The following is a 26,936-nucleotide window of genomic DNA, read 5'->3' on the forward strand; positions in this document are numbered from 1 at the left end:
GTGGGTCGGAGAGGGCAAGGTGTCAGAGATTTACCGAGAGATGAGGGAAGAGGGGGAGGAGTCGGTGGGCGAACTAAAAGGAAAGTGGGAAGAAGAACTAGGGGAGGAGATAGAGGAGGGTATGTGGGCTGATGCCCTAAGCAGGGTAAATTCCTCTTCCTCATGCGCCAGGCTTAGCCTGATTCAATTTAAGGTGCTACATAGAGCACACATAACGGGAGCAAGATTGAGCAGGTTCTTTGGAGTGGAGGACAAATGTGGGAGGTGTGGCGGGAGCCCGGCAAACCACGCACATATGTTTTGGGCGTGCCCGGCACTGGAAGGGTATTGGAAGGGAGTGATGGGAGTGATTTCGCAGGTGGTGAAGGCCCGGGTCAAACCAGGCTGGGGGCTAGCTCTATTTGGAATTGCGGAAGAGCCGGGAGTGCGGGAGGCGAAAGAGGCCGACGTTGTGGCCTTTGCGTCCCTAGTAGCCCGGCGCAGGATCCTACTCATGTGGAAGGAGGCGAAACCCCCCGGACTGGAGGCCTGGGTAAATGATATGGCGGGGTTTATTAAACTGGAGCAGATGAAGTTTGCCCTGAGAGGATCGGCTCAAGGGTTCACCAGGCGGTGGCAGCCATTTCTCGACTACCTAGGGGAACGTTAGAGGGAAGACAGATGACCAGCAGCAGCAACCCAGGGGGGAGGGGGGGGGGGGGGGGGGAGGGGGGAGGGGGGGGGGGGGGTTTAGTTTAGTTTAGGTCAAAGATAAAGGGGTTTTGTTACTTGTGTAGTGTTAAAAATTTCTGTATTGTTATTGTTGCGTTTGCTTTGTAAGAGGGGAAAAATTGTTGTTTGGGAAAAAAATTTCAATAAAACATATTTTAAAAAAAAACCTTGCCCCTCTCGCCTTAAACCTATGTCCCCTAGTAATTGACCCCTCTACCCTGGGGAAAAGCCTCTGACTATCCACTCTGTCTATGCCCCTCATAATTTTGTAGACCTCTATCAGGTCGCCCCTCAACCTCCTTCATTCCAGTGAGAACAAACCGAGTTTATTCAACCACTCCTCATAGCTAATGCCCTCCATACCAGGCAACATCCTGGTAAATCTCTTCTGCACCCTCTCTAAAGCCCCCACATCCTTCTGGTAGTGTGGCAACCAGAATTGAACACTATACTCCAAGTGTGGCCTAACTAAGGTTCTATACAGCTGCAACATGACTTGCCAATTCTTATACTCAATGCCCCGGCCAATGAAGGCAAGCATGCGTATGCCTTCTTGACTACCTTCTCCACCTGTGTTGCCCCTTTCAGTGACCTGTGGACCTGTACTCCTAGATCTCTTTGACTTTCAATACTCTTGAGGGTTCTACCATTCACTGTATATTCCCTACCTGCATTCGACCTTCCAAAATGCATTACCTCACATTTGTCCGGATTAAACTCCATCTGCCATCTCTCCGCCCAAGTCTCCAAACGATCTAAATTCTGCTGTATCCTCTGACAGTCCTCATCGCTATCCGCAATTCCACCAACCTTTGTGTCGTCTGCAAACTTTTAAAAAATATATATATATTTTATTCAATTTTTCGGCCAAAACAAAACAATACAAAGGTTTTTCCCTTTTTACAACATTAAAACAATATAAATAACAGTGACCGTTTTTAACAAATAAATAAATAATATATAAACTAAATGACAACTGCCATAACAAAAATAACTCTCCCAAATAATAAAATCAAACAATCCAATATACATAACCTAGTACACATATCTATACAAAAACACCCCTGAGGACCCGCCCAGGCCATGCGAGGTAGTCAATGAACGGTTGCCACCTCCTGGTGAACCCTTGAGCCGAACCCCTTAGTGCAAACTTTATCCGTTCTAGTTTTATAAACCCTGCCATGTCATTTATCCAGGTCTCCACGCCCGGGGGTTTGGCTTCCTTCCACATAAGCAATATCCTTCGCCGGGCTACTAGGGACGCAAAGGCCAAAACATCAGCCTCTTTCGCCTCCTGCACTCCCGGCTCTTCTGCAACCCCAAATATAGCCAACCCCCAGCTTGGCTCGACCCGGACCCCCACCACCTTCGAAAGCACATTTGCCACCCCCACCCAGAACCCCTGCAGTGCCTGGCATGACCAAAACATGTGGGTGTGGTTTGCTGGGCCTCTCGCGCATCTCCCACACCTATCCTCTACCCCGAAAAATTTACTGAGCCTTGCTCCGGTCATATGCGCCCTGTGCAAAACCTTGAATTGTATCAGGCAATTGTACCTGGCGCACGAGGACGAACAGTTTACCCTACGTAGGGCATCTGCCCACAGCCCCTCTTCAATCTCTTCCCCCAGCTCTTCTTCCCATTTTCCCTTCAGCTCATCCACCGTGATCTCCCCCTCGTCCCTCATTTCCCTGTATATATCCGACACCCTACCATCCCCCACCCATGTCCCTGAGATCACTCTACCCTGAATCTCCTGCGTCGAGAGCTGCGGGAATTCCCTCACCTGTTGCCTCGCAAAAGCCCTCAGTTGCATGTACCGAAATGCATTCCCTTGAGGCAACCCATATTTTTCCGTCAGCGCTCCCAGACTCGCAAACGTCCCGTCTAAGAACAGATCTCTCAGTTGCACAACCCCAGCTCTCTGCCATGCTCCAAATCCCCCGTCCATTCTCCCCGGGACAAACCTATGATTATTTCTTATCGGGGACCGCACCGAGGCTCCCGTCATTCCCCTATGCCGTCTCCACTGCCCCCAAATTTTCAGTGTTGCCACCACCACTGGACTTGTGGTGTATTTCTTCGGGGAGAACGGCAACAGCGCCGTCGCCAGTGCTTGTAGGCTGGTTCCTTCGCAGGACGCCATCTCCAATCTCTTCCACGCCGCTCCCTCCCCTTCTCCCATCCACTTACACACCATTGAGATATTGGCGGCCCAGTAGTACTCACTTCAGCTCGGTAGTGCCAGTCCCCCCCTATCCCTATGCTGCAAAAAACCCCTCCTCACTCTCGGGGTCTTCCCGGCCCACACAAAACTCATGACACTTTTCTCGATTTTCTTGAAAAAAGCCTTCGTGACCATCACCGGGAGGCACTGAAACACAAAAAGGAATCTCGGGAGGACTACCATTTTGACCGCTTGCACCCTACCCACCAGTGACAGGGGCACCATGTCCCATCTCTTAAAATCCTCCTCCATCTGTTCCACCAATCGTGTTAGATTAAGCCTATGTAAGGTTCCCCAACTCCTGGCTATCTGAATCCCTAAGTACCGGAAATCTCTTGTTACCTTCCTCAGCGGTAAGTCATCTATTCCCCTGCTCTGCTCCCCCGGATGCACCACAAACAACTCACTCTTCCCCATATTCAATTTGCACCCCGAGAATTCCCCAAACTCCCTGAGTGTCTGCATTATCTCAGGCATCCCCTCCATTGGGTCCGCAACATACAGCAATAGATCATCTGCATACAATGATACCCGGTGTTCTTCTCCTCCCCTGAGTACTCCCCTCCACTTCATGGAGCCCCTCAGTGCTATGGCCAGGGGCTCAATTGCCAATGCAAACAGTAACGGAGACAGGGGACACCCCTGCCTCGTCCCTCTATAAAGACGGAGGTAGTCAGACCTCTGCCTGTTCGTGATCACACTTGCCACCGGGGCCCTATACAGCAGCTGTACCCATCCAATAAACCCTTCTCCAAAACCAAATCTCCTCAACACTTCCCACAGGTAGTCCCACTCCACTCTGTCGAATGCTTTCTCGGCGTCCATCGCCACCATTATCTCCGCCTCCCCCTCTGGTGGGGGCATCATCATCACCCCTAGCAGCCTCCGTATGTTCGTGTTAAGCTGTCTCCCCTTAACAAACCCAGTTTGATCCTCGTGGACCACCCCCGGGACACAGTCCTCTATCCTCGTCGCCATCACCTTGGCCAGGAGCTTAGCATCGACATTTAAAAGGGAAATGGGCCTGTAGGACCCACACTGCAGCGGGTCTTTTTCCTTCTTCAAAAGTAACGATATCGTTGCCTCCGACATAGTCGGGGGCAACTTCCCCCATTCCCTGGCCTCATTAAAGGTTCTCGTCAAAAGCGGGGCCAGTAGGTCCATATATTTCCTATAAAATTCCACCGGGAACCCATCCGGTCCCGGGGCCTTCCCGCCTGCATGCTCCCAATCCCCTTTACCACCTCCTCCATCTCAATCTGTGCTCCCAGTCCCACCCTCTCCTGCTCCTCCACCTTCGGGAATTCCAGCTGATCCAGGAAACACATCATTCCCTCCTTCCCTTCCGAGGGCTGAGCCTTATATAACCTCTCATAGAATGCCTTGAACACCCCGTTCACTCTCTCCGCTCCCCGTTCCATCTCTCCCTCCTCATCTCTCACCCCACCTATCTCCCTCGCTGCTCCCCTCTTCCTCAATTGGTGGGCCAGTAGCCGACTCGCCTTCTCTCCATACTCATACTGTACACCCTGTGCCCTCCTCCACTGTGCCTCTGCCTTACCCGTGGTCAGCAGGTCAAATTCCACATGTAGCCTTTGTCTTTCCCTGCACAGTCCCTCCTCCGGTGCCTCTGCATATTGCCTGTCCACCCTCAGAAGTTCTCTCAACAATCGCTCCCTTTCTTTACCTTCTTGCTTCCCTTTATGTGCCCTTATGGATATCAGTTCCCCTCTGACCACCACCTTCAACGCCTCCCAGACCACTCCCAGCTGAACCTCTCCGTTGTCATTAAGCTCCAAGTACCTTTCGATACACCCCCTCACCCTTAGACATACCCCTCATTCGCCAATAAGCCCATATCCATTCTCCAGAGTGGGTGCTGTTCTTTTTCCTCTCCTACCTCCAGGTCTACCCAATGTGGAGCGTGGTCCGAAATGGCTATGGCCGTATATTCCGTCCCTGTCACCTTCGGAATCAGTGCCCTTCCCAAGACAAAAAAGTCTATCCGTGAGTATACTTTGTGAACATGGGAGAAAAATTAGAACTCCTTACTCCTAGGCCTAATAAATCTCCAGGGGTCTACTCCTCCAATCTGCTCCATGAAGTCCTTGAGCACCCTGGCCGCTGCCGGCCTCCTCCCGGTCCTGGACCTCGACCGGTCCAGCCCTGGATCAAGCACCGTATTGAAGTCTCCCCCCATTACCAACTTTCCCGCCTCCAGGTCCGGGATACGCCCCAACATACGGCTCATAAAATTTGCATCATCCCAGTTCGGGGCGTATACGTTCACCAGAACCACCGCCTCCCCTTGCAATCTGCCACTCACCATCACATATCTACCTCCACTATCCGCCACTATGGTCTTTGCCTCAAACAGTACCCGTTTCCCCACTAAAATAGCCACCCCCCTATGCTTCGCATCTAAACCCGAATGAAACACCTGCCCCACCCATCCTTTACGTAGTCTGACCTGGTCTATCAGTTTCAGATGCGTCTCCTGCAACATAACCACATCTGCCTTAAGTTTCTTTAGGTGTGCGAGTACCCGTGCCCTTTTAATCGGCCCGTTCAGCCCTCTCACGTTCCACGTGATCAGCCGGGTTGGGGGGCTCTTTACCCCCCCCCCCCCCCCTTGTCGACTAGCCATCCCCTTTTTTAACCCAGCTCCTCACCCGGTTCCCACGTACCCGTATATCCCCCCGACGGCGCCCTCCCGCCTCGACCACCCCACCCCATAACAGCTCCCCCTTCCCCTTAGCAGCAGCAACCCAGTTAGCTCCCTCCCCCCCCCCTCCGCTAGATCCCCCTCTCGCGTAGTTGCACCCCCCATGTTGCTCCCAGAAGTCAGCAAACTCTGGCTGACCTCGGCTTCTCCCCTTGTCCTCGGCCCCCACTGTGCGAGGCCCCCTCCTTCCTGTGTCCCTGTTCCCGCCACAATTACCATAGCGTAGGAACAAAGCCCGCGTTTCCCACTCGGCCCCGCCCCTAATGGCGCATTTCCCTTCTCCTTCCCCTTTCCGTCCCACCGGCGCCCACAGTCCCTCATCCTCTCTCATCCTGAATGTCCACGCCTCTTCTGCCGTCTCAAAGTAGTGGTGCTTCCCTTGGTGTGTGACCCACAGTCTCGCCGGTTGCAACATTCCAAATTGGACCTTCTTTTTGTGAAGCACCGCCTTAGCCCGATTGAAACTTGCCCTCCTTCTCGCCACCTCCGCACTCCAATCCTGGTATACGTGGATCACCGCGTTCTCCCACCTATAGCTCCGAGTTTTCTTCGCCCATCTGAGGACCATCTCTCTGTCCATATATCGGAGAAATCTCACCACTATAGCTCGAGGTATTTCTCCAGCCTTTGGTCTATGCGCCAGAACTCGATAGGCTCCCTCCACCTCCAAAGGGCCCGTCGGGGCCTCCGATCCCATTAGCGAATGAAGCATCGTGCTCACATATGTCCCGACGTCCGCCCCCTCTGCGCCTTCGGGAAGACCCAGGACTCTTAAATTCTTCCTCCTCGAGTTATTCTCCAGTACTTCCAACCTCTCCACACACCTTTTGTGCTGTGCCTCGTGTGTCTCTGTCTTCACCACCAGGCCCTGTATTTCATCCTCGTTTTCAGCAGTCTTTGCCTTCACGACCCGAAGCTCCAGCTCTTGGGTCCTCTGCTCCTCCTTTAGCCCTTCAATCGCCTGTAATATCGGGGCCAACACTTCCTTCTTCAACTCCTTCTTCAGCTCTTCCACACAGCGCCGCAGGAACTCTTGTTGCTCCGGGCCCCATAACAAACGGCCACCTTCCGACGCCATCTTGCTTTGAGCTTCCCTTCCTTGCCGCTGCTCCAGAGGATCTTCTGCAATCCGGCCGCTATCCTCTCCCTTTTCCATGCGTGTCCGGGGGGATTCCCTTCTGGTTTACCGCACAGTGTTTTTGGCCATTTAAATTGCCGTTGGGGCTCCTATTAATAGCCCAAAAGTCCGTTCCAACGGGAGCTGCCGAAACGTGCGACTTAGCTGGTCATCGCCGCACCCGGAAGTCTGTCGTCTGCAAACTTACGAATCAGACCAGTGACATTTTCCTCCAAATCATTTATATATACCACAAAGAGCAAAGGTCCCAGCACTGATCCCTGTGGAATACCACTGGTCACAGCCCTCCAATTAGAAAAGCATCCTTCCATTGCTACTCTCTGCCTTCTATGGCCTAGCCAGTTCTGTATCCACCTTGCCAGCTCACCCCTGATCCTGTGTGACTTCACCTTTTGTACTAGTCTACCGTGAGGGACCTTGTCAAAGGCCTTACTAAAGTCCATATAGACAACATCCACTGCCCTACCTGCATCAATCATCTTTGTGACCTCTTCGAAAAACTCTATCAAGTTAGTGAGACACGACCTCCCCTTCACAAAACTATGCTGCCTCTCACTAATACGTCCATTTGCTTCCAAATGGGAGTAGATCCTGTCTCGAAGAATTCTCTCCAGTAATTTCCCTACCACTGAAGTAAGGCTCACCGGCCTGTAGTTCCCTGGATTATCCTTGCTACCCTTCTTAAACAGAGGAACAACATTGACTATTCTCCAGTCCTCCAGGACATCACCTGAAGACAGTGAGGATCCAAAGATTTCTGTCAAGGCCTCAGCAATTTCCTCTCTTGCCTCCTTCAGTATTCTGGGGTAGATCCCATCAGGCCCTGGGGACTTATCTGCCGTAATATTTTTTAAGACACCCAACACCTCGTCTTTTTGGATCTCAATGTGACCCAAGCTATCTCCACACCCTTCTCTAGACTCAACATCTACCAATTTCTTCTCTTTGGTGAATACTGATGCAAAGTATTTATTTAGTACCCCGCCCATTTCCTCTGGCTCCACACATAGATTCCCTCCCCTGTCCTTCAATGGACCAACCCTTTCCCTGGCTACCCTCTTGCTTTTTCTGTACGTGTAAAAAGCCTTTGGATTTTCCTTAACCCTATTTGCCAATGACTTTTCGTGACCCCTTCTAGCCCTCCTGACTCCTTGCTTAAGTTCCTTCCTACTTTCCTTATATTCCACACAGGCTTCGTCTGTTCCCAGCCTTCTAGCCCTGACAAATGCCTCCTTTTTCTTTTTGACGAGGCCTACAATATCTCTCGTTATCCAAGGTTCCCGAAATTTGCCATATTTATCCTTCTTCCTCACAGGAACATGCCGGTCCTGAATTCCATTCAACTGCCACTTGAAAGCCTCTCACACGTGGGAGATCCTGTCTCGAAGAATTCGCTCCAGTAATTCCCTACCACTGACGTAAGGCTCACCGGCCTGTAGTTCCCTGGATTATCCTTTTAAAAAAATTTTTTAGAAATTTTTTATTTAAAACAAATTTGTAACATTTCCAGAGAGGAAACAGGCCGTATGCAAAGAGCCTTAACATAGCGAAAACAAACAGTGGGAAAGAATAAACGTTAATAAAGCACTTCCCCTGTCAGCTCTGGTTGCCCTGTCACACGTGTTCAACAAAACTAACATGGCTCTAATCCCCTCCCTCGGGTGCCACTGCTGTCGGTTTCCTGCGCTGTTCCCCGAGAGTCTGCAAGCGACCTTTTCCCCTGGGGGGATCCCTAGACACCATCCCCCCCCTCCCCTTGCCCACTTAAGTCTTCTCTGCTCTCCTTCCTCTCCCCCCAACCTCCCCTACCCCACCCGAGGCCTGACCTGCCAGGCCAGCCCAGCGCTTGGCCCTAGCCCGACCCTCCGCCTACTCTCCCTGGGGCCCCCTGACCTACGCTAGCTACGCTGACCCCTGCCTTGGCGCCTGTCTGTCTCCCGCCCGAGCGCTCGGGCCCTCCCCCCTACACACCAAGGACCCATTAACCTGATCGTATCTCCCCGTGCCCTTTCAAGTTCCTTAACCAGCCCTTAGCCCATCCCCCTCTCCGAGGCCCCGATCTCCCGCCAAAAGGTACCAAGCGCCGGGCCCCCTTTGCAGGGCCCCTCTCTTGCTACCCTTCTTAAACAAAGGGACAACACTGGCTATTCTAGAACAACATTGGCTATTCTAGAACAACGCTGGCTATTCTAGAACAATATTGGCTATTCTATTGGTTCCTTAGATGCTCCCGGCGCTCCCACACTCATCTGCCTTGCAAGTCCGTCATGTGTGAGACTGGACCAGACTGTGCCGCAATTCTGACATTGACCAGTCGCCAATTTTAAATGGCTGCCTCCTTTCACCGAATTGTGGGACTTGTTTTGGGGAGGCCTGCTCCGCCTGCACCCTCGTCGCCAAATTGGGGAAATCCAGGCCCAAATGAGTCTGGAGGCGACGACCCATTCGGCCTCCTGTCAGCAGGATTCCAGTGCTGGTATGGACGGGAGCACTGTACTCGAGAAGGAAGCTGGCCAACTTGTGGAAAACTGTCTATTAGGTCGTTTCATCTCATAGAATTTACAGTGCAGAAGGAGGCCATTCGGCCCATCGAGTCTGCACTGGCTCTTTGAAAGAGGACTTGGACTTGGACGTCTAAACTGCTCTCTCTGCCCCTCCACTCGAGGCTGTGTGGGACGGGGCTGTTCGAACGTGGTGGATGCCATTTGTTTTGACAAAGTGCTGAAATCCCTCCCCGGCAAAGGCTATTGTCAGACACCAGCTCCTCAGGGATGCCGTGAGTAGCAAAGATGCGTCAATGAGGCTGTCATCCCCAACTCCTGAACATACCAACCACTTGGCGTCCAATAGTATCAGGAACATTCTTCCCAGGAAAGGGCCTGCGAATTAGCATGGCTGCTTCACAGCTCCAGGGTCCCAGGTTCGATCCCCGGCTTGGGTCACTGTCTGTGCAGAGTCTTCACATCCTCCTCGTGGGTGCGTGGGTTTCCTCCGGGTGCTCCGGTTTCCTCCCGCAGTCCAAAGATGTGCAGGTTAGGTGGATTGGCCGTGCTAAATTGCCCTTCGTGTCCAAAAAAAGGGTGGGGTAGGGTTACGGAGATAGGATGGAGGTATGGGCTTGGATAGGGTGCTCTTTCCAAGGGGCTGGTGCAGACTCGATGGGCCGAATGGCCTCCTTCTGCACTGTAAATTCTATGAAGCTCATCCACAGAGGACGGGATCATTCTCATGGCTGCAGATGGGCCGAGGGTGGAAAGGTTAGCTGTGTCTGACAGAGGTTACGCAGGCTCACTGGGTGCTCAATAGCCTTATCAATGCCGGGCCACCATATGTAACTCCTGTGCACGGTGGCACAGTGTTTAGCACTGCTGCCTCACAGCTCCAGAGTCCCGGGTTCAATTCTGGCCTTGGGTGACTGTGTGTAGTTTTCACTGTCTCCCCGTGTCTCCCGGGTTTCCTCCGGGTGCTCCAATTACCTCCCACAGACCAAAGGTGGCCGTGCTAAATTGTGGTTGGGTGCTGTTTTGGAGGGTCGGTGCAGACTTGATGGGCCGAATGGCCTCCTTCTGCACTGCTGGGATTCTATGATGATTCTATGATTCTTTGAGGGGTGGCAGCACCAACGTCATCGCCAAATTGGGGATGAACCGACCACTGTCGATAACCATCCTTAAAAATGATTTCAGCTCTGCGACATTCTTGGGCGGGGGAACCTCTTTTACGGCCCCCACCTTGTCCTCAAGGAGCGCAGCCTTTGGAGAGCACTTTGAACCCTAAGTATGTGACCTCGCTGGGCTGGAATGTACTTTTCTCTCGTTTCAACATGACGCCCGGATCTCTGAATCTTCTCAAAAACTGTGAGGTGGCTAGATGCCCTTCCTGTGACATTCCTGTCACTAAAACATCATCTAGGTAGACCACAACCTTCGGGGTACCTCGGAACAGATTTTCCATTGTGCGTTCAAATATCATACAGGCAGAAGAGATACCAAAAATAATCTGGTGTATTGAAAAAGGCCTCTGTGCGTATTAATTGTCACATACGTCTGGGAATCCTTGTCCAGATCCAATTGCAGATAAGCGTGGCTTAAGTCAGGTTTAACGTGTGTTAGACCCCCTACTAACTTCGCATACAGGTCTTCTATTCGAGGAATTCGATATTTGTCAATTTGGGCCGTTTGATTAATCAGAAGCTTGTAATCCCCGTAGATTCTGACTGAGTGGTCTGGTTTTAAAACAGGGACGATGGGGGCTGCCCACTCAGAAAACTGCACGGGTTTTGTATTCCCCAATTCTTCCAAGTGCTTTAACTTGGCCTCAAGGTGTAGGGGAAAGGATTCAGGGTCGATGCAAATCTTGGTCTTCACCCCTCGAATTTGGCCCGGCTCGGTTCCGAAACACAGCTTTATAATTCCCTGGAAAAGACCACGTGATACTTTGAAAATCTCCAAACAGTTTAGCTTGATTTGGCGTAGCCAATCCCGCCCATGAGAGATGGCCATTGTTCTTCTGTGACGATCAAGGGTAACTGGGAATCCTGTTGCTGATATCACACTGATGTTATATTTGTCCCAGAAATCTTCAGGGTCTCCCCTGTATATGTCGCCAAGTTCGCGGTTGTACTGCCTCGGTTCAAAGGCTGAACTCCTCCTCGAAGATATTTGAAAGTTTGTTCGCTCATCACTGTGCTTGACATCCCTGTGTCTTCCGCCATCCTTAATAGTCACCTGTTGACCTAAGGAGTATTTCTAGCGGGGTTGTCACATTAGCCATATTCAGCCTGTAAATTTCTGATTCACCTTTGGAGTTCTACTCCACTTAATTCACTGGAGTTGTTTGTTATTGTTTTTAGACTCGATGCGAAAACGAGCCTGAATTTGGCCCTTCCCATTGCACCTAAAGCAGTGACAGGCGCCTTGGGGGCGATTCCCCGACATCTATAGCATTCGTCATAATTCCTGGGTTGACGGCCCGTTTATCGCCCTGACCTCTGACTACGATCCTGCTCCTGGGACCGTGGCTGAACGTCCTCCTTGCCTGCCGACCTGTGTGCACCTTGCAGCCGTACCGCAGTTGGTTACCCTCTTACACACGTTGAACCTGTGACGCATCCTTCCCAGCGCACCCGGTCGTTTGGGCTGTCTCAGTTGCCTTGTCCAGGGAAATCTTTGTTGCAGCCAGCAGTTTCCTTTGAACGTTGATGGTATTGATGCCGCATACTAAGCGGTCACGCAACATGTCTCTCAATGCCGTGTCAAATTCGCAACGTTTGGCCATTTGGTGGAGTCTGGTAACGACAACCAAAATCAACTCTTCAGATTTCCTGACAGCTGAATTAAATCTGTAACGCTGCAGTATGATAGAGTTCTGAGGTTTAAGTGCTCCTTCACAACCATCATTGACTGGTCGAACGATTTTGTGTCACAAGCCTCCGGTTCAGACAAATTTCTTAGGAAATTGTCGGTTTGCGGCCCACAAACGGTGAATAAAATAACCTTCTCTTTTTCAGGGCTGGTTTAGCTCAGTGGGCTTGACAGCTGGTTTGTGATGCAGAACAAGGCCAGCTGCACGGGTTCAATTCCCATACCGGCTTACCCGAACAGGCGCCGGAATGTGGTGACTAGGGGCTTTTCACAGTAACTTCATACTTGTGACAACAAAAGATTATTACAGGGCAGCACGGTGGGGCAGTGGTTAGCACTGCTGCCTCACGGCGCCGAGGTCCCAGGTTTGATTCCGGCTCTGGGTCACTGTCCGTGTGGAGTTTGCGCATTCACCCCGTGTTTGCGTGGGTTTCGCCCCCACAACCCAAAGATGTGTTCAGTTTTGGTCTCCTTACTTGAGAAAGGACGTACTGGCACTGGAGGGTGTGCAGAGGAGATTCACTAGGTTAACCCCAGAGCTGAAGGGGTTGGATTACGAGGAGAGGTTGAGTAGACTGGGACTGTACTCGTTGGAATTTAGAAGGATGAGGGAGGATCTTATAGAAACATATAAGATTATGAAGGGAATAGATAGGATAGATGCGGGCAGGTTGTTTCCACTGGCGGGTGAAAGCAGAACTAGGGGGCATAGCCTCAAAATAAGGGGAAGTAGATTTAGGACTGAGTTTAGGAGGAACTTCTTCACCCAAAGGGTTGTGAATCTATGGAATTCCTTGCCCAGTGAAGCAGTAGAGGCTCCTTCATTAAATGTTTTTAAGATAAAGATAGATAGTTTTTTGAAGAATAAAGGGATTAAGGGTTATGGTGTTCGGGCCGGAAAGTGGAGCTGAGTCCACAAAAGATCAGCCATGATCTCATTGAATGGTGGAGCAGGCTCCAGGGGCCAGATGGCCTACCCCTGCTCCTAGTTCTTATGTTCTTATGTGCAGGGTAGGTGGATTGGCCACGCTCAATTACCCCTTAATTGGAAAAAAAATAATTGGTTACTCTACTTTTTTTTTTAAAATAAAAGATTATTATTATTATATGGATAATCCAGGGAACTACAGGCCGGTGAGCCTTGCGTCAGTGGTAGGGAAATTACTGGAGAGAATTATTCGAAATAGGATCTACTCCCATTTGGAAGCAAATGGACATATTAGTGAGAGGCAGCATGGTTTTGTAAAGGGGAGGTCGTGTCTCACTAACTTGATAGAGTTTTTCGAAGAGGTCACAAAGATGATTGATGCAGGTAGGGCAGTGGATGTTGTCTATATGGACTTCAGTAAGGCCTTTGACAAGGTCCCTCATGGTAGACTGGTACAAAAGGTGAAGTCATACGGGATCAGGGGTGAGCTGGCAAGATGGATACAGAACTGGCTAGGTAATAGAAGGCAGAGAGTTGCAATGGAAGGGTGCTTTTCTGATTGGAGGGCTGTGACTAGTGGTGTTCCGCAGGGATCAGTGCTGGGACCTTTGCTGTTCGTAGTATATATAAATGATTTGGAGGAAAATGTAACTGGTCTGATTAGTAAGTTTGCAGACGACACAAAGGTTGGTGGAATTGCGGATAGCGATGAGGACTGTCGGAGGACACAGCAGGATTTAGATCGTTTGGAGACTTGGGCGGAGAGATGGCAGATGGAATTTAATCCGGACAAATTTGAGGTAATGTATTTTGGAAGGTCTAATGCAGGTAGGGAATATACAGTGAATGGTAGAACCCTCATAAGTATTGAAAGTCAGAGAAATCTAGGTGTACAGGTCCACAGGTCACTGAAAGGGGCAACACAGGTGGAGAAGGTAGTCAAGAAGGCATACGGCATGCTTGCCTTCATTGGCCGGGGCATTGAGTATAGGAATTGGCAAGTCATGTTGCAGCTGTATAGAAAGTTAGGCCACACTTGGAGTATAGTGTTCAATTCTGGTCGCCACACTACCAGAAGGATGTGGAGGCTTTAGAGAGGGTGCAGAAGAGATTTACCAGGATGTTGCCTGGTATGGAGGGCATTAGCTATGAGGAGCGGTTGAAAAAACTCGGTTTATTCTCACTGGAACGAAGGAGGTTGAGGGGCGACCTGATAGAGGTCTACAAAATTATGAGGGGCATAGACAGAGTGGATAGTCAGAGGCTTTTCCCCAGGGAAGAGGGGTCAATTACTGGCGGGCATAGGTTTATGGTGTGAGGGGCAAGGTTTAGAGTAGATGTACGAGGCAAGTTTTTTACAGAGGGTAGTGGGTGCCTGGAACTCGCTACCGGAGGAGGTAGTGGAAGCAGGGACGATAGTGACATTTGAGGGGCATCTTGACAAATACATGAATAGGATGGGAATAGAGGGATACGGACCCTGGAAGTGTAGAAGATTGTAGTTTAGTCGGGCAGCATGGTCAGCACGGGCTTGGAGGGCCGAAGGGCCTGTTCCTGTGCTGTACTTTTCCTTGTTCTTTGTTCTTTGTATTATCTTCCCCCGTGGTTCCGTTGCCAATAAAGAGGTAACAGAGCCGCTTGATATAGGTACACCCACCGTGCTGTTAGGGAGGGAGTTCCAGGATTCAGATCCAGTGACAGTGAAGGAACGGCCTATATATTCCCAAGTCAGGGAGGGGAACCTCCAGGTGGTGAGGTTCCCAGGTGTCTGCTGCCCTTGTCCTTCTAGATGGTAGGGGGTCGTGGGTTTGGAAGGTGCTGTCTGAGGAACCTTGTGCGTCTTGTAGACGGCGCACACGGCTGCCACTGTGCGTCGGTGGTGGAGGGGTTGAATGTTTGTGGAAGGGAAGCAATCAAGTGGGCTCCTTTATCCAAGGCTGTTCTCCACGTTTTCCACTCCCGGCTGTGACGTTGTCCCCTACTTCTGGCAACAGAAATTCCCGCCTTTCAGATGACACCTTGCCTCTGATCCCGGGGGGGAAGGTAAGGATCACCTGGGCTCCATTTTCCAAAAAAAAAAAAAGCTGGAAACCTTTCAGGCAAACATCACTAAAATAAGGATCTGGACTTTTGATGCAGTGCCCTTTGTGGGATCTTGCTGTGCATAGAGTGGCCGGCACAGTTCTCAGTAAAAAAAATGAGATAAAGCTCACCGGCCGGGAGGTATTTTGGGATGTCCCCAGGTTGTGACAGGTTTCGAATGGTAGAGAGGAGCTTTAACAAACCGCATCCTGACGTCCTTCCACACTCAATCGGCAGGTTGCTATCAAGATCATCCCGATATCCCAAACATTGCAGCACCATTCTCGCCGGTGTCTCTCCCGGGAGATCAACGCTCTTCAGACAACCTACAAACACCCGAATGTGGTAGGAAACATTTCTTGTGATGGCTGAGGCCACTCTCGCCCTGTACCAGGCCTGGCGGTTCAGCCGAGATTGTCCTGAGGGGGGGGGGGGGTCTGACAGGGTGGAAACGGAGAGGATGTTTCCCCAGGTGGGGGTATCCACAACGGGGAGGGGGGAAGCACCATTTAAAAATAAGAGGTTTCGCCGAATCCCAAGGTGGATAGGTCCATGGTGCTTTCGCTGGCCCCCTCGGCGGGGGGCGGGGCGGGGGGAGAGTGGGGGGGGCTTGGGTTTGAGTCTAGGAGGATGGATGCGTGATTTCGGGAGGGGAGGAGCGAGGGGTGGTGGAAATAAAGGATCTGTTCCTAGAAGGACAGTTTGCGAGTCTGGAGGAGTTGGGGGGGGGGGGGGGGGGCGAGGTTTGGGGGTCCCGCATGGGTTTCAGGTACATGCAGGTGTGGGATTTTGTGAAGAAGGTCTGTCCGACCTTTCTAGTAGCACCGCCCTCCTCATTGCTGGAGGAGGTGTTGTCGGTGATGGGATTGGAGAGGGGGGGGGGAGTCGTCTCGCCGATTTATGGGGGCTTTTGGAGGAGGATAGGGCTCTTCTGGAGGGGCTTACGGCCAAGTGGGGGGAGGAGTTGTGGGTGGCGCTGGAGGTGGGGCCCAGCCAATCGCGTACACGTGTTCCGGTCCTGCCGGAAGTTGGAGAGGTTTTGGGGGCCGTTCTTCAGCACCATGTCGGACCTGGGTTCAGAGCCCAGTCCCCTGGGGGCCATATTCGGGGTGTCGGACCTGCCGGAGCTGCAGACGGGAGCGGGGCAGATGTTTTGACCTTCGCCTCGTTGGCCGCTCGCCGGAGGGTCCTGTTGGGGCGGAGGTCCGCCTCACTACCCTGTGCCTCGGTGTGGCTGGGGGGTTTAATGGAGTTCTTGTATTTGGAGAAGGTGAAACTTGCTCTGAGGGGCGGAGGGGGGAGGTGAGGGGTTCACTAGAGATGGGGTCCCCGCCAACTGCTAGGGGGGAGCGAGGGGGGAGGAAGGTGTGGGAGGGGGCTGGCTGATTTGGGGGGGGGGGAGGAGTGGCTGGGGATTTCTTTTGATTTGGGTGGTTTATTTTGTAAATGTTATGTGTTTTATATTTTTGATTGTTAAAATGTTAAAATTTAAATAAATATATTTTCCCCAAAAAACAAATAAGATGTTTAAGATGGAGGCGAGCAGGATTTACCTTCTCTCAGAGACCTCCACTCCCCTCCCCAGCGAGGAGGCTGAGTATATTCAAGGCCGACGGAGACGGACCTTTGATCCTCAGCGGAGGCGAGGGTTCTGGGGGATTGACGAGAGTGGAGTTAAGACCGCTCAGGTCAGACATGACCGAATGCAGGGACAGAGGGCCGAATGTCCTGATCCTGCCTTCTAATAGTTCAGCTGTGTCAGGATCAGTGTCCTGGACCAGACCCAGATTAACTCTCCTCCTCTCTCCATCTCCCTCCTTCCTCTATCCACCTTCCCTCTCTCCACAAACCTTTGCCCCAAACCCTCTCCCTCCCACATTCTCCCTCTTTCTTCCTCCACCTTTCTCTCTCATCCCCTTCCTCTCTCCATCTCTCCCTCTCTCCTCTTATCCTTCTCTACCTCCCTCCATTCTCTCCCTCTTCCCTCACTCCATCTCTCCGTTTCTCCTCCTCTTCTCTCCCTCTCTTCCTCCCCCCCACATTCTCCATCCTCTCCTTCTTCCCTCTCTCTCCCTCCCTTCCATTCTGCTGCTCTTTCCTCCCTCTCTTCCTCTACCCCTCTCTCCACCCTTCTCTCTCATCCCCTCTGTCTACCTCTCCTTCTCTCCCTCTTCCTCTCGCTCTCCCTCCCCCTCGCTCTCCCTATCTTCCTCTATCTCTTTCTCTCCATGACTCTCTCTTTCTCGCTCTCTCTCCCTCCCCCTTTCTCTCTCTGTCTCTCCCTCACCCATCTCTCTCTTTCTGCTCTCTCCTTCCACCACTCTCCCTCTCCCTCTCTCTCTTTCGCTCCCCCTACCACAGATCCAGCTATATGAAACTTTCCGTTCTCCGTCGCGCCTTTACCTGGTTTTGGAGTTGGCATCTCAAGGTGATCTTCTTGAACACATTAACAGAATCTCGGACAAGAACATGGCGTTGGGACTCCATGAGGGAGAGGCGAAACAGCTTTTCCATCAGCTGGTGGGAGCTGTCTCGCACTGTCACAATAAACACATCGTGCACAGGTACCATGGGGACTGAGTCAGTGAGACCCCCAGACCCAGATGGGGAACGCCACACCCAATTCACACAGACCCTCTCACATTAAACCCCAGCCCACCCCTTCCCACTGAGCAGAGGTAACGACCTGGAAGAAGGAACTGAGGGCACTGTCGAGGGGCAGGTAGTATTGAGGAAGCAGGAGGGCTGCAGAAGGACTAGGACAGGCTAGGAGAGTGGGCAAAGAAGTGGCAGGTGGAATACAATGTGGGAAAATGTGAGGTTATGCATTGTGGAAGGAGATATGGAGGCAGAGACTATTTCCCAAATGGGGAAATGCTTCTGAAAGCAGAAACACCTCGGAGTGGATACAACTAGCAATGTTAGCATTCATGTTGAGGGGCTGGTTTAGCTCACTGGGCTAAATCGCTGGCTTTAAAAGCAGACCAAGGCAGGCCAGCAGCATGGTTCAATTCCCGTACCAGCCTCCCCGAACAGGCGCCGGAATGTGGCGACTAGGGGCTTTTCTCAGTAACTTCATTTAAAGCCTACTTGTGACAATAAGCAATTTTCATTCATTTTTCATTTTCGAGAGGACTAGAATACAAGACCCGGGACGTACTTCGGAGGCTGTATAAGGCTCTGGTCAGAGCCATTTGGAGTATTGTGAGTAGTTGTGGACCACGTATCCATCCTCAGTCCCTCCATCCTCACCCCCTCCATCCTCACCCCTTTCATCCTCACTCCCTCCATCCTCACTCCCTCCATCCTCATCCCCTCCATCCTCACTCCCTCCATCCTCATTCCCTCCATCCTCATCCCCTCCATCCTCACCCCTTCCATCCTCACCCCTTTCATCCTCACTCCCTCCATCCTCATCCCCTCCATCCTCATCCCCTTCATCCTCACTCCCTCCATCCTCATCGCCTCCATCCTCAGTCCCTCCATCCTCAGTCCCTCCATCCTCATCCCCTCCATCCTCACTCCCTCCATCCTCACTCCCTCCATCCTCATCGCCTCCATCCTCACTCCCTCCATCCGCATCCCCTCCATCCTCACACCCTCCATCCTCATCCCCTCCATCCTCACACCCTCCATCCTCATCCCCTCCATCCTCATCCCCTTCATCCTCACTCCCTCCATCCTCATCCCCTCCATCCTCATCCCCTCCATCCTCACCCCCTCCATCCTCACCCCTTTCAACCTCACTCCCGCCATCCTCATCCCCTCCATCCTCAGGCCCTCTATCCTCATCCCCTCCATCCTCACCCCCTCCATCCTCACCCCTTTCATCCTCACTCCCTCCATCCTCATCCCCTCCATCCTCACGCCCTCCATCCTCATCCCCTCCATCCTCACTCCATCCATCCTCATCCCCTCCATCCTTACCCTCTCCATCATCACCCCCTCCATCCTCACTCCCTCCATCCTCAACTCCTCCATCCTCACCCCCTGCGTCCTCATCCCTACCACCCTCACTCACTCCATTCTCACCCCCTCCATCCTCACACCCTCCATCCTCACCCCCTCCATCCTCATCCCCTCCATGCTCATCCCCTCCATGCTCAGCCCCTCCACCTTCATCCCCTCCACCCTCATCCCCTCCACCCTCACACCCTCCATCCTAATCCCTTCCATCTTCATCCCCTCCATCCTCATCACCTACATCCTCCCTCCCTCCATCCTCATCACTTCCATTCTTACCCCCTCCATCCTCACCCGCTCCATCCTCATCCCCTCCATCCTTATCCCCTCCATCCACACCCCCTCCATCCTCATTCCCTCCATCCTCACCCCCTCCATCCTCATCCCCTCCATCCTCTCTCGCTCCATCCTCATCCCCTCCATCCTCAATCCCTCCATCCTCATCCCCTCCACCCTCAGTCCCTCCATCCTCACTCCCTCCATCCTCAACCCCTCCATCCTCACTCCCTCCATCCTCATCCCCTTCACCCTCACTCCCTCCATCCTCATCCCCTCCATCCTCACTCCCTCCACCCTCATCCCCTCCATCCTCACTCCATCCATCCTCATCCCCTCCATCCTCACCCCCTCCATCCTCACCCCCTCCATCCTCACTCCCTCCATCCTCAACTCCTCCATCCTCACCCCCTGCGTCCTCATCCCTACCACCCTCACTCACTCCATTCTCACCCCCTCCATCCTCACACCCTCCATCCTCACACCCTCCATCCTCACCCCCTCCATCCTCATCCCCTCCATGCTCAGCCCCTCCACCCTCATCCCCTCCACCCTCATCCCCTCCACCCTCACACCCTCCATCCTCATCCCTTCCATCTTCATCCCCTCCATCCTCATCACCTACATCCTCCCTCCCTCCATCCTCATCACTTCCATTCTTACCCCCTCCATCCTCACCCGCAACCATCCTCATCCCCTCCATCCTCATCCCCTCCATCCACACACCCTCCGTCCTCATTCCCTCCATCCTCACCCCCTCCACCCTCATCCCCTCCATCCTCATCCCCTCCATCCTCTCTCCCTCCATCCTCTCTCCCTCCATCCTCTCTCCCTCCATCCTCTCTCCCTCCATCCTCACTCCCTCCATCCTCATCCCCTCCATCCTCATCCCCTCCATCCTCATTCCCTCCATCCTCAACTCCTCCATCCTCACCCCCTGCGTCCTCATCCCTACCACCCTCACTCACTCCATTCTCACCCCCTCCATCCTCACACCCTCCATCCTCACCCCCTCCATCCTCATCCCCTCCATGCTCAGCCCCTCCACCCTCATCCCCTCCACCCTCATCCCCTCCACCCTCACACCCTCCATCCTCATCCCTTCCATCTTCATCCCCTCCATCCTCATCACCTACATCCTCCCTCCCTCCATCCTCATCACTTCCATTCTTACCCCCTCCATCCTCACCCGCAACCATCCTCATCCCCTCCATCCTCATCCCCTCCATCCACACCCCCTCCGTCCTCATTCCCTCCACCCTCACCCCCTCCACCCTCATCCCCTCCATCCTCTCTCCCTCCATCCTCACTCCCTCCATCCTCACCCCCTCCATCCTCATCCCCTCCATCCTCATTCCCTCCATCCTCACCCCCTCCATCCTCATCCAGTCCATCCTCACTCCCTCCATCCTCATCCCATCCATCCTCACTCCCTCCATCCTCATCCACTCCATCCTCACTCCCTCCATCCTCAATCCCTCCATCCTCAATCCCTCCATCCTCATCCACATCATCCTCAGTCCCTCCATCCTCACCCCCTCCATCCTCATCCACTCCATCATCACTCCCTCCATCCTAACCCCCTCCATCCTCCCCCTCCATCCTCCCCCTCCATCCTCACTCCCTCCATCCTCACTCCCTCCATCCTCACTCCCTCCATCCTCACTCGCTCCATCCTCATCCCCTCCATCCTCAATCCCTCCATCCTCATCCCCTCCACCCTCAGTCCCTCCACCCTCAGTCCCTCCATCCTCACCCTCTCCATCCTCATCCACTCCATCCTCACTCCCTCCATTCTCATCCACTCCATCCTCACTCCCTCCATCCTCATCCCCTTCATCCTCAGTCCCTCCATCCTAACCCCCTCCATCCTCGCCGCTCCATCCTAACCCCCTCCATCCTCATCTCCTCCATCCTCATCCCCTTCATCCTCACTCCCTCCACCTTCATCCCCTTCATCCTCACTCCCTCCATCCTCATCCCCTTCATCCTCACTCCATCCATCCTCATCCCCTCCATCCTCACTCCCTCCATCCACTTCCCCTCCATCCTCATCCCCTTCATCCTCACTCCCTCCATCCTCATCCCCTTCATCCTCAGTCCCTCCATCCTCAACCGTTCCATCCTCACTCCCCCCACCTTCATCCCCTTCATCCTCACTCCCTCCATCCTCATCCCCTTCATCCTCACTCCCTCCATCCTCATCTCCTCCATCCTCAGACCCTCCATCCTCACACCCACCATTCTCACTCCCTCCATCCTCATTCCCTCCATCCTCACTCCCTCCACCCTCATCACCTTCATCCTCACTCCATCCATCCTCATCCCCTCCATCCTCACTCCCTCCACCCACATCCCCTCCATCCTCACTCCCTCCATCCTCATCCCCCCCATCCTTACCCTCTCCATCCTTACCCTCTCCATCCTCACCACCTCCATCCACATCCCCTCCATCCTCAACCCCTCCATCCTCACAACCTCCCTCCACACCCCCTTCATCCTCACACCCTCCATCCTCATCCCCTGCATCCTCATCCCCTGCATCCTCATCCCCTCCATCCTCATCCCCTTCATCCTCAGTCCCACCATCCTCACTCCCTCCATCCTCATCCCCTTCTTCCTCAGTCCCTCCATCCTCACCCGCTCCATCCTTATCCCCTCCATCCTCACTCCCTCCATCCTCATCCCCTCCATCCTCACTCCCTCCATCCTCATCCCCTCCATCCTCATCCCCTCCATCCTCATCCCCTCCATCCTCATCCCCTCCATCCTCATCCCCTCCATCCTCATCCCCTCCATCCTCATCCCCTCCATCCTCACTCCCTCCATCCTCATCCCCTCCATCCTCACTCCCTCCATCCACATCCCCTCCATTCTCACTCCCTGCGTCCTCATCCCCTTCATTCTCAGTCCCTCCATCCTCACTCCCTTCATCCTCACCCCCTTCATCCTCACCCCCTCCATCCTCACCCCCTCCATCCTCACCCCCTCCATCCTCATCCCCTCCATCCTCACTCCCTCCATCCTTATCCCCTTCATCCTCAGTACCTCCATCCTCACCCGCTACATCCTCATCCCCTCCATCCTCACTCCCTCCATCCTCATCCCCTCCATCCTCACTCCCTCCATCCTCACTCCCTCCATCCTCACTCCCTCCATCCTCACTCCCTCCATCCTCATCCCCTTCATTCTCAGTCCCTCCATCCTCACTCCCTCCATCCTCACTCCCTCCATCCTCACTCCCTCCATCCTCACCCCCTCCATCCTCACCCCCTCCATCCTCACCCCCTCCATCCTCACCCCCTCCATCCTCACCCACTCCATCCTCATCCCCTCCATCCTCACTCCCTCCATCCTCACTCCCTCCATCCACATTCCCTCCATCCTCATCCCCTCCATCCTCACTCCCTTCATCCACATCCCCTCCATCCTCATCCCCTTCATCGTCAATCCCCCCATCCTCATCCCCTCCATCCTCAGTCCCTCCATCCTCACCCCCTCCATCCTCACTCCCTCCATCCTCACTCCCACCATCCTCATCCCCTCCATCCTCATTCCCTCCATCCTCAACCCCTCCATCCTAACTCCCTCCATCCTCATCCCCTTCACCCTTACTCCCTCCATCCTCATCCTCTCCATCCTCACTCCCTCCACCCTCATCCCCTCCATCCTCACTCCATCCATCCTCATCCCCTCCATCCTTACCCTCTCCAGCCTCACACCCTCCATCCTCATCCGCTCCATCGTCACTCCCTCCATCCTCAACTCCTCCATCCTCACCCCCTACATCCTCATCCCTACCACCCTCACTCCCTCCATTCTCACCCCCTCCATCCTCAGTCCCTCCATCCTCACCCGCTCCATCCTTATCCCCTCCATCCTCACTCCCTCCATCCTCATCCCCTCCATCCTCACTCCCTCCATCCTCATCCCCTTCATCCTCAGTACCTCCATCCTCATCCCCTTCACCCTTACTCCCTCCATCCTCATCCTCTCCATCCTCACTCCCTCCACCCTCATCCCCTCCATCCTCACTCCATCCATCCTCATCCCCTCCATTCTCACTCCCTCCATCCTCATCCCCTTCATTCTCAGTCCCTCCATCCTCACTCCCTCCATCCTCATCCCCTTCATCCTCACCCCCTCCATCCTCACCCGCTCCATCCTCATCCCCTCCATCCTCACTCCCTCCATCCTCATCCCCTCCATCCTCACTCCCTCCATCCACATCCCCTCCATCCTCACTCCCTCCATCCTCATCCCCTTCATTCTCAGTCCCTCCATCCTCACTCCCTCCATCCTCATCCCCTTCATCCTCACCCCCTCCATCCTCACCCCCTCCATCCTCATCCCCTCCATCCTCACTCCCTCAATCCACATCCCCTCCATCCTCATCCCCTCCATCCTCACTCCCTTCATCCACATCCCCTCCATCCTCATCCCCTTCATCGTCAATCCCCCCATCCTCATCCCCTCCATCCTCACTCCCTCCATCCTCACTCCCACCATCCTCATCCCCTCCATCCTCATCCCCTCCATCCTCATCCCCTCCATCCTCAATCCCCCCATCCTCATCCCCTCCATCCTCACTCCCTCCATCCTCACTCCCTCCATCCTCACCCCCTCCATCCACATTCACTCCATCCTCACTCCCTCCATCCTCATCCCCTCCATTCTCACTCCCTCCATCCTCATCCCCTTCATCCTCACTCCATCCATCCTCATCCCCTCTATCCTCATCCCCTCCATCCTCATCCCCTCCATCCTCATCCCCTCCATCCTCATCCCCTCCATCCTCATCCGCTCCATCCTCACCCCCTCCATCCTCACTCCCTCCATCTTAACCCCCTCCATCCTCCCCCTCCATCCTCACTCCCTCCATCCTCACTCGCTCCATCCTCATCCCCTCCATCCTCAATCCCTCCATCCTCAATCCCTCCATCCTCATCCCCTCCATCCTCTTCCCCTCCATCCTCATCCCCTCCATCCTCATCCCCTCCATCCTCATCCCCTCCATCCTCATCCCCTCCATCCTCATCCCCTCCATCCTCATCCCCTCCATCCTCATTCCCTTCATCCTCAGTCCCTCCATCCTAACCCCCTCCATCCTCCCCCTCCATCCTCCCCCTCCATCCTCCCCCTCCATCCTCCCCCTCCATCTTCCCCCTCCATCCTCCCCCTCCATCCTCCCCCTCCATCCTCCCCCTCCATCCTCACCCCCTCCATCCTCATCCCCTCCACCTTCATCCCCTTCATCCTCACTCCATCCATCCTCATCCCCTTCATCCTCACTCCATCCATCCTCATCCCCTCCATCCTCACTCCCTCCATCCTCATCCCCTTCATCCTCAGTCCCTCCATCCTCACCCGCTCCATCCTCACCCCCTCCATCCTCACCCCCTCCATCCTCATCCCTTCCATCCTCATCCCTTCCATCCCCACCCCCTCCATCCCCACCCCCTCCATCCCCACCCCCTCCATCCCCACCCCCTCCATCCCCACCCCCTCCATCCACACCCCCTCCATCATCATCCCCTCCATCCTCACTCCCTCCATCCTCACCGCCTCATCCTCACCCCTTCCATCCTCACCCCTTCCATCCTCACCCCTTCCATCCTCACCCCCTCCATCCTCACCCCCTCCATCCTCACCCCCTCCATCCTCACACCCTCCATCCTCACACCCTCCATCCTCACCCCCTCCATCCTCACCCCCTCCATCCTCATCCCCTCCATGCTGACCCCCTCCACCCTCATCCCCTCCGCGCTCACCCCCTCCACCCTCACCGCCTCCATCTCCATCCCCTCCATCCTCATCACCTCCATCCTCACTCCCTCCATCCTCACCCCCTTCACCCTCATCCCCTCCATCTTCATCCCCTCCATCTTCATCCCCTCCATCCACATCCCCTCCATCCTTTCCCCCTCCATCCTCACCCCCTCCATCTTCATCCCCTCCATCCTCATCACCTCCATCCTCACTCCCTCCATCCTCATCACCTTCATCCTCTCTCCCTCCATCCTCACCCCTTCCATCCTCATCCCCTCCATCCTCTCACCCTCCATCCTCATCCCTTCCATCCCCACCCCCTCCAACCTCACTCCCTCCATCCTCATTCCCTCCATCCTCACTCGCTCCATCATCATCCCCTCCATCCTCACGCCCTCCACCCTCATCCCCTCCATCCTCACTCACTCCATCCTCAGCCGCTCCATCCTCACTCCCTCCACCCTCAGTCCCTCCATCCTCACCCCCTCCATCCTCACGCCCACCATCCTCACCCCCTCCATCCTCATTCCCTCCATCCTCATTCGCTCCATCCTCACCATCTCCCTCCTCATTCCCTCCATCCTCATCCCCTCCATCCTCATTCCCTCTATCCTCACCGTCTCCCTCCTCATTCCCTCCATCCTCATCCCCTCCATCTTCATTCCCTCCATCCTCACCGTCTCCCTCCTCATTCCCTCCATCCTCATCGCCTCCATCCTCATTCTCTCCATCCGCATCCCCTCCATCCACCCCCTCCATCCTCACCCCCTCCATTCCCATCCCCTCCATCCTCATCCCCTCCATCCACATCCCCTCCATGTTCACCCCCTCCACCCTCACCCTCTCCATCCTCACCTCCTCCATCCTCACCTCCTCCATCCTCACACCCACCACCCTCACCCCCTCCATCCTCATCCCCTCCATCTTTTTCACCTCGACATATGCAACCGTTACATCTTCATCTACTCCCTCCGAACCACTCCACCCCCTCCACCCTCACCTTGTGAACAATCCAACTAATCCAGCCCAGAACGGACACTTTTAAAGTTAGATCGTGCCCTATGTATGTAACCCCGTGCTGTACCTATCCTGGGAGTGTTTGATGGGGACACTGTGGAGGGAGCTTTACTCTGTATCTAACCCCGTGCTGTACCTATCCTGGGAGTGTTTGATGGGGACACTGTGGAGGGAGCTTTACTCTGTATCTAACCCCGTGCTGTACCTGCCCTGGGAGTGTTTGATGGGGACAGTGAAGAGGGAGATTTACTCTGTATCTAACCCCGTGCTGTACATGTCCTGGGAGTGTTTGATGGGGACAGTGAAGAGGGAGCTTTACTCTGTATCTAACCCCGTGCTGTACCTGTCCTGGGAGTGTTTGATGGGGACAGTGAAGAGGGAGCTTTACTCTGTATCTAACCCCGTGCTGTACCTGTCCTGGGAGTGTTTGATGGGGACAGTGAAGAGGGAGCTTTACTCTGTATCTAACCTCGTGCTGTACCTGTCCTGGGAGTGTTTGATGGGGACAGTGTAGAGGGAGCTTTACTCTGTATCTAACCCCGTGCTGTACCTGTCCTGGGAGTGTTTGATGGGGACAGTGAAGAGGGAGCTTTACTCTGTATCTAACCCCGTGCTGTACCTGTCCTGGGAGTGTTTGATGGGGACAGTGAAGAGGGAGCTTTACTCTGTATCTAACCCCGTGCTGTACCTATCCTGGGAGTGTTTGATGGGGACATTGTAGAGGGGGTTTTACTCTG

General features: G+C 53.9%; 1 protein-coding gene across 2 annotated transcripts in view; it reads left to right on the forward strand.

Moving 5' to 3' along the window:
- LOC140425684 (testis-specific serine/threonine-protein kinase 5-like) overlaps nucleotides 1-26,936 on the forward strand; it is a 193,570-nt gene that overhangs the window by 20,770 nt on the left and 145,864 nt on the right. For both annotated transcript variants that reach the window (XM_072510180.1, XM_072510181.1), the window contains exons 2-3: nucleotides 15,412-15,519; nucleotides 17,536-17,738. In XM_072510180.1, the coding sequence (XP_072366281.1) occupies nucleotides 15,412-15,519; nucleotides 17,536-17,738 (311 nt within the window). The remainder of the gene's footprint in view (nucleotides 1-15,411; nucleotides 15,520-17,535; nucleotides 17,739-26,936) is intronic.

This window comes from Scyliorhinus torazame, chromosome 6 (assembly GCF_047496885.1).
Source record: "Scyliorhinus torazame isolate Kashiwa2021f chromosome 6, sScyTor2.1, whole genome shotgun sequence".
NCBI classification, from domain to species: Eukaryota; Metazoa; Chordata; class Chondrichthyes; order Carcharhiniformes; family Scyliorhinidae; genus Scyliorhinus; species Scyliorhinus torazame.